This window comes from Xenopus laevis, chromosome 8S (assembly GCF_017654675.1).
Source record: "Xenopus laevis strain J_2021 chromosome 8S, Xenopus_laevis_v10.1, whole genome shotgun sequence".
NCBI classification, from domain to species: domain Eukaryota; kingdom Metazoa; phylum Chordata; class Amphibia; order Anura; family Pipidae; genus Xenopus; species Xenopus laevis.
This window is the reverse complement of record NC_054386.1, coordinates 48,313,961-48,327,712: the sequence shown is the minus strand read 5'-3', so window position 1 is coordinate 48,327,712 and position 13,752 is coordinate 48,313,961. Positions and strand designations below refer to the sequence as shown.

The window sequence follows — 13,752 nt, the reverse complement described above, 5'->3', positions numbered from 1 at the left end:
ACTGGTTGTTAGGATCCAAATTAACCTAGCAACCATGCATTAATTTGGAAAAACAGACTGAACTATTGAATAGAAGAGGGTCTGAAAGACGAGTAGCAAATAACCATGAATTTGTAGCCTTACTGTTTTTAGTGACCTACATTTGAAAGTTGAAAAGATTCAGAAGAAGAAGAGGGCAAATTATTCAAAGGCAATACAAAATAAATAATGAAGACCACGTTACTTAGAAGTGGTCATTCTATAACAAACTAAAAATTTGAATTTTGTTACAAGAGCTCTACCTGGTCAGTTTCAGACCGTTCTGGCTACCAAGTTGTCAAGGAAGTTGTCAGGAGAAAGAAAGAGGGCTGGGTCTGATCTTCTTCTGGTTAAGAAAGATATGAGAAAAGTTATCTGAGTTTTCTAATGTTTTTCTTTACCAATTTTACATTCATTTATTGTAAATGTTTACTTATCCTTTTCTACCCACGTCAGCTGTTCAATGATCATGTTGCTCTTCTCTGCACTTTTCACAGTTAATAAAATATCCTTTTTAAGTACCTGCATCGAAATGATCATTTACAAGGGTTACAAAGATTTTTTTTCAGAACAGGCAGCATGTTTTAGCTGCCTGGTGGGCAAGAAGGTGAAGGCAATTTTATGGGAATCCACATTGCAAACATCCATCATCTATCATTGCAGAGACCTTTAGCCTTTGCAGGACAAATAAAACCCACTGGCATATTTCTGTGCAGTGTGAAACCATCAGAACACTTGCGAACAAGGAACATCAACAACCGCAATGAGTCATTTGGCAATACATATGCATTATACACAAAATAAAATAATCAGGAACCACATGGTATATTCTGCTGTCTCTAGAACAGAAAGGCACACCCTGTCTGAGTTGTTATTCCCCAACTGTCTGAACTTTCCCAACTAGTCTGCAGTTCAGGCAACTAGTTCATATGGAGTCAGAGGTAACAGTAAATTCCATTGGGACTCAATTGTATTGATATTGGTGAGACAAAAACCCAGTACAGGCATGGGGCCTATTATGCAGAAAGCTTTGGACAATGGATTTTTCCGTAATTTTGTGGGACTGGCCTTTAAAAATTTTCCAAGCTGATATAACTTCAAAATAGCCCCTACAAATTTCCAGATTTCCCCCATTGAGACAATCAAGAAAAAAGAGAAATGATAACTGTATTAAAATCATGTGCAATTTGTAAACATGCTGTATTAATCAGATACATGAAAGGGGTCTGACCAGAACACATACACTGTTTATTGGCATGAAAATATTTTCAGAAACACCACTTAACTACAATGTATTAATAAAGTGCCCACATGAATGTCCTCTCTTTATTGTGTTATCTTACCAAAGGCATATATAATTATTATCCATCCTCATTAATCGAAAACCTCTAGGTCACTGCATTTGGTTGCAGCCTGTATGTTAATAAGGTTATCAAGTAACAGTTCCTCACACATACAAAAAGTTCATGAGTTGTACTTAAATACTATGCCAAATCAAAAGGTTCCTTTACCACAGTGCACTCTAAAGGCAAATGCAATATTATGAAGTAGACAAGGTAGAAAATAATATACTGGACAACAGATAAATACTGTCCTTGCAGCAGAGCTTGACAAAAATAACTCCACTTATTGCACAAAAATGAGCAGCAGGTGATAGTTGTGGATGCAGATAAATGCAAGCTGCTGCAGAGGTTGCTGTATATTTAGCCTATAAAGCCTTGGGATCCTATTTTGGTCTTTCTCAGTACCAAGCCAATGAAATAAACCAATCTTTTTGTCTTTTACCAGATGTGCCATCACATTTTGTTTTCTTCAGCTTCAGAGAAGCTGCTTTTATTACTTTATATCAGATCTTTGTTATATACAGTGCTTCACATTGAGTTCTCCATCTAACTCAGATGACATTAGAAGAACAACAAAAAAATAATTTTCTGCTTCTTTTGTTTCATTTTCACTTTCAGATTGTAACACAAGAACCACCTTGTAGCACTGCATGTTGCTCAGTGTGGGCAGCATATATCTTTACAATTTTCACGACTGGAAATTATTTCTGAAATAGATGTTATGTAATGCAGGATACACCATCATCTTTTCCTTTAGTTATAATAGATATCCTTATAATACCATTGACCAAAACACAAGGTAGATCCTATATACCCATATTTAGACATTTCTTTTTTTCCAGTTCTTCTAGCCCATCAGGTAAGGGCATTTATTATTTCCCAAATGGATCTTCAATATTTTTCACCTTTCATCTTTACCAACTTCAGCAGCAGGATGACACTGAACTTTGGCTGCTGTGGAGATCTATGGTAAAGCCCAGTACAGAATGCTCCACCTGCTCCTCCACAGCCAATGCCTGCCTCACTACTTCTTCGAATGCACCATCCACATTTCTGTCATCTTTGGCGCTTGTTTCTAGGTATGGATATCGACCATTCTCATTGCACCAGGCCTGGGCCTCCACAGTGCTTACCTCCCTTTCACTCATGTCCACCTTGTTGCCCAGTACCACAAATGGAAATACATCAGGTTCCTTGACATCTGCATACAAAACAAACTCCTTTCTCCAGCTGCTAAGATTCTCAAAACTCTGCCTGTCGTCCACGCTAAAGGTTAATAGACAGCAATCAGCCCCACGGTAGAATGGTGTACGCAGACTCTTAAAGCGTTCTTGACCAGCTGTGTCCCATATTTGTAGGGTAACTAATCGGCCATCAACTTCCAAGTCCCGGTTAAGAAATTCCACTCCAATAGTGTGAAAGGCTTGAGAGTCAAATTTATTTGTGACATACCGGTTCATTAGTGAGCTCTTCCCAACTCCACCATCCCCAAGAAGGATAACTTTCAGGAGCAGAGACTTTCCACTCATTGCTGTCCTCTCTGAAATCACTGCAAGGAAGAAAGCGATGCAGTGACAGAGAGGTATAATATAAATGAAACAAAACCTAACCACTTTGCTATGTACAGGTATGGGACCGGTTATCTAGAATCACCTGGACCTGGGGTTTTCCAGATAAAGGGTCTCTCTCTTTTTGGACCTCTATACTTTACATCTGCTAAAAAATTATTTAAACAATAAATAAACCCAACAGAATTATTTTGCCTCCGTTAATGATTAATTATATCTTAGCTTGGATCAAGTACAAGGTACTGTTTTATTATTACAGAGACAAAGGAAATATGTTTCAAAATTTTCAATTATTTGATTATAATGGAGTCTGTGGGATAATGAGTTTCCAGGTTAACAGATCCCATACCTGTACTGTGCAATTATGGTATATAATGACAAAGGCAGATGTAATTTGTTAACTTTAACCATAACAAAGGTGTAACTACATTGAAGACATGGAATTGGGATATTCAACCAATAGCCCTGCATATGTTTGGTAACCTACAAATTTCAGATTCCCAACACCCTACTACATACGAAATAGAAAGAGGGACAAAAAGATAAAATTTTTGACCACGCCCACACTAATTACCATGTTCATTTTACAAAATTTGTCAGGTTATGAAAGTTTGAACACATTTCTGTGGTTTTTATGTATTACAGTTTTGCTGAAGGCGAATTGTCCTTTAAGCTGCAAGTTAGTTTCCCCAAGAGACCTGCTTATCTTAAATTGTTACAATTGCTTGTAGCATGCGCGCACTGTCCAAGATGGCCACCATTTGAGACAGCAGTTTTAAGCTAATGAACGCTTTCAATTGACCCGTTACTAACTCTACTCGCTTCAACAATGTAAGGTAGACCACTGTCCCTGCATATGGCTAGCCAGCAGACAAGGAGAACATGTAAGAAGCGACCTAACATTCCTTCTCCTCCAGCTGCGGGGACATGCCCTGTCTCCGAGTTCTTGGTTAGGCCTGAACATACTGCAACACAACCGGGAACGCCTTTCATGGCATCTCAAAGCAGCTTCTTTGGTAGCCAGCTATCATCTTCACCAGAGCAGAGTGAGGTATTACAAGCTCTGGATTCAAGGTTCTTTTAAAACAAGAACTCAACGATACAGCAAACAAGATTACCGCAGAACTATCCAAACAAGTCATAGAGCTTGGCCAACGGATAGCAGACGCAGAACTTGACATTGATAATATAACTACACTTCACATGAGCAGGATATTATCTCTCTTCAAGCTCAAAGGAAGGATACACTTGAAAGAATAGAGGAGGCCGAAAACAGATCATGTCACAACAATTTAAGAATTCGAGGACTACCAGAATCCATAGTAGATCTTCAGCAAGGATCACCGAACTTCTTCAAGGCCTTCTTCCAGAGCTCCCGGTGACTCGACTGGAGATTGACCAGGTTCACCATGTCCTTCGACCCAGGAGACCAGATGGCCCTCCACAGGATATAATACTATATATACACTATCATCAGACCCATCTAAGCAGCTGCTTGGAAGACCAATAAGTTGGAATTTCGCTCCCACCCCTATCAAATCTACATGGATTTCTCACCTGTTACGCTCCAGAAACTCAGGAATTTGGGCCCTATCACCAAGGTATTACAACAGATTGCCATTTTGGAGTCAGGAAGAAATTTTTGTAGAGGCTCAAGATGGGTTTTTTTTGCCTTCCTCTGGATCAACTGGCAGTTAAGAAGGTTAAAAAAGTTAAAAGGTTGAACTTGATGGACGTGTCATTCAAATACTTTTCCTCCTTAGGAGCAGATATAATATGCTAAAAGGAGACCCACTTTGCCCACTCCTCCTTCCCTTACACAAGAGATTCCCAACAGTCTTATTAGCTACCAGCTCCAACAAAACAAAAGGGGTAGCTATATGATTCCATGCACGTTTAGCTATAACAGTAGATAAAGTGACACAGATCCCGAGGGGCTGTATATCATAGCTTTGATCCATATTGGGGATAACCCACTTACCATTGTATCTTATTATGCACCTAATACGAATCAGTTACTTTTTCTATCTGCTTTATTTGACCTTTGTACCCAACAAGGTCAAATGAACTTGTGTTGGGATTCCAACCTAGTATGGGATCTAGATAGTTCGGTGACCCCCGTACCCAAAATCCCTAGTAAACCTATCAAAGATCCAATTGCGTATAAGAAACGGTTAGCTTCTAAAAGACGCCTGGAGAGAACTAAACCCCGATACACATCAACATTCTCATTATTCAGCTTCACATAAGTTATCAACATGAATAGACCATATCTTCCTCACCCCAGTTAATTTACCTTCCCTCTGCTCAGCTAAAATGTTAAATATTAGCTGGTCTAATCACTGTCCTATTAGTATTACACTTTCAGAAATACTGACGCACCCAGGCCCTAGATACTGGAGTTTGAACGAGTCCCTTTTAAAGGAATTGTTCAGTGTAAAAATAAAAACTGGGTAAATAGATAGGCTGTGCAAAATAAAAAATGTTTCTAATATAGTTAGTTAGCCAGTATCCCTACTGTAATTGAAACAGTTAAAGAATCCCTTGTTAATTATTTTAAGGAAAACTTCCACTCAGTCTCATCAACTATTACACTCTGGGAAGCTCATAAACCGTTCATTAGAGGTGTTTTTATACAACAAGGTTCCCGGCATAAAAAAGATAGATTATTGGCTATTACTTCCTTGACCCAAGAACTAGACCTTTTATTGTTATTACAAAATGAGTCTCCAGAGGCTGATTAATCCTCTCAAATCTCTCAGTTACAGAAAGAACTTAAATTGAATGAATGGTATAAACCTCCTACAGTACACAAAATTAGAACCTCAAAAGGGATTAACAGGTAATCTCAGGGCTAAAAAGATTGTGGCTGTAGGGGATGAAAATTATTAGGAAAGTGGATAGGGTAATCTGTCATCAACCGAAACCGTTTGCTGTCTACCTGGTGCCAGGGTTCGGCATGTGGTTGATTGGTTACACAAATTATTGAGTGGGGCTGGGCATGACCCAACTGTCTTAGTGCATATCGGTACTAATGACAAAATAAATGGTAGATGGAAAACCTTAAAGAGTGATTTCAGGGATCTAGGCTCTAAGATCAAGAAACGGTCTTCCAATGTAATTTTTTCTGAAATTATGCCTGTGCCACGTGCAAGTTTAGGAAGACAGCGAGAGCTTAGGGAGCTAAATGTGTGGCTCAAGTCTTGGTGTGGGAAGGAAGGGTTTGGGTTCCTAGAGAACTGGGCTGATTTTTCCTTGGGGTACAACCTATACAATTGTGATGATTTGCACCTCAATGGAAGGGGGTCCACTGTGCTAGGGGAAAGAAAGAGGTTGGAGGAGTGTTTAAAGTAGGCAAGGGGGTGAGATAATGAATTATGGGGAAGCTAGGGTAGACTGAGCAGTGGGATTGGTAAGGGGTCATGGGGGAGGAGTGAGTGGGGCATACAGTTTACCAGCTAAGGAGGCCCCTCTGTTACAAGGAAAACAGAATAATACTTACTTAACATACGATTCTCCACTAAGTAATGGAAATTTCAAAAGTAAAAGTAGTAACCTCCGCTGCATGCTGGCAAATTCATGGAGTGTGTCAGGTAAAATGGGAGACCTAGAATTAATTGCATGCTCTAAAAATTATGATATAATTGGTATCACTGAGACCTGGTGGAATGAAACATGTGACTGGACTGTGAATTTAAATGGTTACATCCTTTTTAGGAGGGACAGAGGGATTAAAAAGGATGGAGGAATGTGTTTGTATGTAAAGCCTGAATTAAAGCCATGCACTAAAGAAATAACCATTGATGGCACTGGTGAGGGAGTGGAATCCCTCTGGGTAGAGATTTTGACTGGGCAAAAGATTACAAAGAGAATTATCATTGGTGTATGCTATAAACCACCTCGTATAAGTGACGAGTATGAAGCCCAGCTACTCTTGCAGATAGAAGCAGCTTCACAGCTGGGTCAAGTTGTTGCTATGGTTGACTTCAATTATCCATGTTCTGTCCTTCCTACGTGTTACCCTGGGCAGTGTGTAGTTCGACATGCAGCTAAACCTCCCCACAATCCAATAAAGAGACTAAGCTTGGAGTCTGTAGATTTTACTGGATAAGCAAGTGGAATAGCGATGAAACTGTAATACAAACAGCAGAAATATAATAAGTATGCTTGCAGTGAACTATATAAAAACATGAAAATGAACATATAACTGCAGCATAAAATATATATACTGGCACAAATGTCTATGCAACAATGTCTCTGGGGGTGCTGGCAGCTGTGGAGGTGTTTTGGTGTAACTATTTGCTTACCAGAGATTCTATCATAAAGGGAGATGCAGAACTGTGTGCTTCTTCCAGCAGCATGCTCTGTGAAATGGAGTCCAGGCTCCCACAAGGCATTGCTCTAGGTCACATGGTGGGAGTATGGTAGCCTGATTAGTTCAGATTCTGCTATAAGCCTTATGAGGTGTAAATTCAATACAGGAAGTGACATTGTGCACTTACAGCAAGTGTCCAGCGGAGTGAGCTCAGAGCAAATGGATTGTGAAATATGATGGCATGATGACAGCTTATGCTGAAGACATGACAATCCAGACATTGACTGGGGTAATGGAGTTGCCACGACAAAAAAAGCTAGTAGGTTTGTAAATATGCTGAATGACAACTTTTTATTCTAGCTTGTTTAAGAACCTACAAGGAATAACACTCTCTCTTGGACATTGTAATAACTAATAATATCAAACTCATCTCTAGTATTTGTGTGGGTGAGGGAATAGTGAACATAACATGGTCTCCTTTGAGATTCTGTAGCAGAAGCAATTCTATAAGGGAGTAACTAAAACACTAAATTTCAGACGTGCAAACTTTGACAGTATAAGGCAGGGGTGCCCAAAAGGTAGATTGGGATCTACCAGTATACCTTTAGCTGGTGAGCAATAGATCTCAAAACTCTGTCAACAAACAGCTTGTCTATATCACCCTCCTATTTTATGCTTTTCATTCAGATATTTATTATGTTAAGGTTACCTAAGCAATTGTGGTTGTTAAATATAACAATATACATTTTCCCATCAATCAATAATTAAGTAATATTTTTCATGGAACAGAATGCTAACAATGGTTTTATGGATGTAGAACATTATGGTACAACATCACTAAAAGTAGACCTCGCATTAGTAAAGTATGGCCAATCCTGGTATAAGGGCATCTCTACAACATATTAAGTGGGAAATGATTTTCACAGGGTTAAACACAGAACAAAAATGGGAAGTCTTTAAAATGCTGCTTAATAAATATACATGGCGAGCAACCCACAACACCGCTATTTGGAGAGTCTGGAGACACACACAATTGCTTGACCTGTGTCGGCAAACCTTATCCGTTCCGGGATCATCAGTCCCATTGGCCTGATCTAACTGCACTGTGTAATACTTTGTTGGTTTTTTATTTGAGCAATGTGATCTTGGGGTAAACTTGGGATGTGCCTTTTTCTTCCTCTTTTTCCTTTTCTTTTTCTTTTTTCTCTTTGTTATCTCTTCCCTTGCTCTCCTCCTCACTAACAACCCTTCTCCCTTCCTCAACGGTATACTTGGTAATTCATAACGGAAACTGTATGCTACATGAGAATATGCTGTATACCTAATCTGCTTTACTCTTCTCTTTGGAAAATAATAAAGAATATTTGGAAATTAATAAATATACATGTCAGTATATTCCCCTTGTAAGCAAGGAACGTCGTTGCAAAGCAAAACCTTTTTGGTTCAATAGAAGTGTTTGTGTTGAGGTGGGTAAGAAAAGTCATGCTTTTAAGGCTTTCAAGTTAGCTGGGACAGCCAAATCATTTATAAGTTACAAGGAGGCCAATAAATCATGAAAAAAGGCTATAAGGCAAGATAAAATTGATATGGAAAAGGATATTGCAGCAAGCAGTAAAAAGAATTCAAAATAATTTTTTAAATAAAAAAATTAAGCAGGGAGGGGTGGGACCTTTATTATCAGAGGGGGATCAGCTGGTTGATGAAAAGAAACAAAAAGTGCAGATTCTGAACACTTTTTTCGTCTGTCTACACAAATGAGGAACCAGTTAATGAAGGTTTCCTTCTTGATAGTCCCAATTAGTAATACAACTAATGATGCATGGTTCACACATGGGGAAATTCAAGAGACTAGAACATGTTAAGATAAACAAAGGTCCAGGGCCATATGGTATTCATCCCAGGGTACTTAGCGAACTTAGCTCTGTGATTGCCAAAACCTCTTTACTTAATTTTTCAGGATTCTTTGAGGTCTGGCATAGTGCAGAGAGACTGGCGAATTGCTAATGTGGTGCCTCTATTAAAAAGGGATCCCGTTCTCAGCCTCAAAACTATAGGCCAGTTAATCTGACGTCAGTGATAGGAAAGCTTTTCGAAGGGTTAATAAAGGATAAAATGCTGGACTTCATAGCAAATCATAATACTATGAGTTTGTGCCAGCATGGTTTTATGCGTAATAGATCTTGCCAGACTAACTTCATTTATTTTTATGAGAAGGTAAGTAGGGACCTCGATTCTGGGATGGCAGTGGATGTGATTTACTTAGACTTTGCTAAAGCATTTGATACAGTGCAACAAAGAAGGTTATTAGTTAAATTAAGAAATGTTGGCCTGGATCTATAGGTTCCATGCAGGATGCTGCCACTTTGCAGAGTGATTTGTCTAAGTTGGGAAACTGGACAGCAAACTGGAAAATGTGGTTGATAAATGCAAGGTTATGCACTTTGGCAAAAATAATATAAAAGTTATACACTAAATGGCAGTGTGTTGGGAGTTTCCTTAAATGAGAAGGATCTAGGGTTTTTTGTAGATAACAAGTTGTCTAATTCTGGACAGTGTCATTCTGTGGCTACTAAAGCAAATAAAGTCTTGCAGAAGGTGGTTCTTTACAGTGAGGTCACTGAGGTTGTGGAATGCACTGCCGGGTGATGTTGCGATGGCTGATTCTGTTAATACCTTTAAAAGTGGCTTGGATGATTTATTAGATAGACGTAAAATGATGTATTGTGATGCTAAATTTTATACTTAGTATAGATATGGGTATGCATAATTTATGTGAAAGTAGGGATGGGTGTGTGTATGGATGCTGGGTTTTCATTTGGAGGGGTTGAACTTGATGGACTTTGTCTTTTTTCAACCTGATTTAACTATGTAACTATGTAATAGCCGGGGAGTTTGCCCGTTTCTATCAAAATTTGTATGCCGATCCTCCTAAAGTATGTGAATTAAGACAGCTTTTTTGCTAATCTTAATCGCTCTCAACTGACAAAGGATCAATTTATTGATCAAGACATCTCTAAAGAGGAAGTTACATTAGCTATAAAACAACTTGAGCTGGGCAGGACCCCGAGATGAGCTGCCGGATTCTTACAACAAGAAATTTATTCCGGATTTATGTACCCATCTTACTTGTATGTTTAATAAGCTTAAAAATGGGGGCATGCTTCAACCTGAAACTCGACAGGCAAAAATCTCAGCTATACCCAAACCAAATACGGATCTTTCAAACTGTAAAAATTACCGACCTATTTCAGTTTTGAATACAGATATTAAATTATTAGGCAAGTTTTCCCCAGTTTTATTCAATCTGACTATTGAACCATTGGCACTGCCAATACGATTGTGTCCAGATATTACAGGGGTTGAAACAGCAGGTATCCATCACATAGTTAGTCTTTTTGCAGACGCTCTAACTCTTTTTCTCTCAAAACCTTCAACCTCTCTCCCCAATTTATATAGAATGCTGGACATTTTCGGCACCTTATTAGGCCTCCAAATTAACCACAGCAATCTTTCTCTCCCACAGCACGAGGTTAAATTACTACAACTTAACTTTCGATTCAACTGGCAGCTGCACTATATCTCTATGTTGGGTATTAAACTTCCAAGCTCTTATGAGACGTTATATAAATGTAATTATCCCCCTTTGTTTAGGGCTTTAACTACACTATTGGGCACTTGGAAACATTATCATATATCCTGGATTGGGCGTATAAACTCCATAAAGATGATCTTGCTCCCAAAACTGTTATAACTATAGACCTTAACAAGTCTAACCAGTCAAAACTGGTTCAATTTGTGTGGGCTGGGAAATTAACCAGGGTTAACAGAAATAAGAAACTTTCTAAATACAATTAATTAAATATTCTGTACCATTTCTGAAATAATCAAGTTTATCTTCACCATTCCCCTCTCAGCATTTGTTTCTCTTCATTCTGTCTTCATGCAGCAGTTGGGTGTCAATTGAATGATCCAATATTTCTTATGGCGGCTTCCTTTCCTAGCAGATGTATTAGAGCTCACTCAAATAACTGGTTTCAGTACAAAAAAAATCTAACAAAATAACTGTCTTTTGCTCAAATTTAGAGAGACAGGATTTCTGGTGATTTTAATAGAGTGAGCTCTAATACATCTAGGCAAAAGGAGCCCCCATACGATATATTGTATCATTCATCTAATACCCAACTCCTGAATGAAGACAGAATGAGGAGAAACTGATGCTGAGAGAGGAATAGTGAAGATAAACTTGATTTCAGAAACGTTACAGAATATTCAATTGATTGTATTTAGAAAGTTTCTTATTTCAGTATGCAGAAGCTAAAATGATTTTTTGCTTTTCGCCATAGTTCCCCTTTAAAGTTACCTAGCGAAAATGGAGGCCTGGGTTTTCCCAACCTTCTACTCTATTATAAAGCAGCTCAAATCTCTCAGATATTAATACTTCATACAACTTCTGATTCTCCTCACTGGGTACATTTAGAATCTCTCTTTACTCAACCATACTTACCTGCAGCATTAATCGGGTGCCCTGTTAAGAAAAGGCCCAAGATAGGAAGTACCTGTGTATTAAATACTTTGAACATTTGGTATGTAGTTTGTGACCTGTTCAGCCTAAAATCCTCAAGGACTCCAGCAATGCCATTAGTAGGTAATCCTTTATTCCCATTCATGTGAATGTTTGATGTATACAACCTAGTATCTCCCAGAGCTCTGAAATCAGCTTCTGCTGCATGAAAACATAATAATAGTTTGGCATACAATATATACACTGCCTAGCAGCTACTCACCTTTTGCATCTTAAAGCCTTTGCCTTACAAATCCACAGAATAAAGGCACACAAAACTGCTGTGATTGCTTACTTTGCTGATACCAGGAATCAATAGGTTTCTCCAGACGCAAGAAATCCACAAGACCACGTATAAACAGAGAAGTGAATGTGCAAATTTCTACAGTCAGCAGCATTAATATTCACAGCAAGTGTTCAGCTGCTGAGGAAAAGCACTGCTAGAAAATTAACAAGGACTCAGGGAGCCATGTGAGCGTCAGGAAAGCAGCAAAAAAACGTGGCAGTGACACCTAGAGGGTGTACAGGATATGTCACTGTTGGAGCTGGGAGCACTGAAGTCTGTCAAACGGAAAAGTGAAACAAGGATGTTAAGTTGTTTTCTTGCTCTCAAGATGTTTTGCTTGCTTGCTGACATAAAATAGATGAAAAAAGCTATTTATTATTGTAAACAGTCATAGTCAGATATTACTGTCGTCTCAACTCTACGTTAACATACACAGTGAGATGAAAATAAAAAAATGTTTTCCTTTTCCAGACAGAAGGAAACAACACATAGGGGCACATTTACTAAGGTTTGAAGTGAATTTTCTGTCTCTTTAAAAAAGTTCAAGTTCGAAACTTCGCCATCTTAAACCTGGCGAATTGCTGTTTAGCCTATGGGAGACCTCCTATAACCTATCTTGAGTGTTTGGGCAAGTTTTGAGAAATCAAAGGATTTTTGGTAAATTCGTTTGAATCGTTTGATTTTGAAAAATCCTTCGACTTCGAATGTCGAACTACCCTATTTGATGGTTGAATTTTGAAGTTTTTTGCACTTCGAAATTCTAACCTTGATAAATCTGCCCCCTATTGTCACAACATACAGACACATAGGGGCATATATCTGATTGAATAGGTCCATATTCGGCCGAATTCGAATTGCACGAATCGAAGGAATAGCGCATTCAATCGAATTCAATTCTAAGTTTTTCCCCAAAAAAAATGTTTTTTCAAAGTCCACCAATTGACTCCAAATAGGTTCTAGGAGGTCCCCCGTAGGCTAAAACTTCGGCAGGTTTTAGATGGCGAATGTTCGAAGTCGAAGAGACAGTACATGATAAATTTTGATATTCTAGTTTTCGAATTTTTTTCAAATTCAAATAGAATTTGGACTATTCCCTAGTCGAAGTACACAAAAAATAGCTTGAAATTCAAATTTTTTTCATTCAAAAATTCGCCTCGACCTTTGATAAATCTGCCCCATACAGTATGTGTAATTTCAGCAATTTTCACAATAGACGGTGCAGTAGAACAATGTGTAAAACCAGCAAATTCAATATCAATTTCCAGTGTATCACAACCATACATAATTTTATTTACTTATGCAATTAAACCTTATACAATAAATTTCTATTTACAACCAATGCATATAAAGTTCCCATTTACTGTGCATAATCTGCACAATTGCATCATTTTTTGCAAAAATTAATTACAGTTATCAGTTATCTTCCTAGTGATTAAATTTTTTTTTAAAAAGCCATATCTGATCTTTAGACCATTGTTCAAAACTGTTCATTTAAAAGTCTTATTGTGGGGGATAAAGCCTGTTTGATCAAGCAAGTATGCTGTGATAATGTTTTCTACATGGCACTAATGTAGGGTTGCCACTTTATAACCAGCGGCTAAACCCGAACAAAATGGAAGGAACAAATGGGGGGACAGTGATGTTGGGGTGGGCATGATGAC

General features: G+C 38.3%; 1 protein-coding gene across 1 annotated transcript; it reads right to left on the bottom strand.

Annotated features, from left to right (window-relative positions):
• Nucleotides 1–1,168: 1,168 nt before the first annotated feature.
• Nucleotides 1,169–12,359, bottom strand: LOC108700055 (ras-related protein Rab-9B). The gene is made up of 2 exons (XM_018232914.2): nucleotides 12,029–12,359; nucleotides 1,169–2,910 (listed from the first exon to the last, which is right to left on the bottom strand). Exon 2 carries the CDS (start codon nucleotides 2,888–2,890, stop codon nucleotides 2,285–2,287), a length of 606 nt encoding a protein of 201 aa, XP_018088403.1. The 5' UTR covers nucleotides 2,891–2,910; nucleotides 12,029–12,359; the 3' UTR covers nucleotides 1,169–2,284.
• Between the last annotated feature and the right edge of the window lie 1,393 nt (nucleotides 12,360–13,752).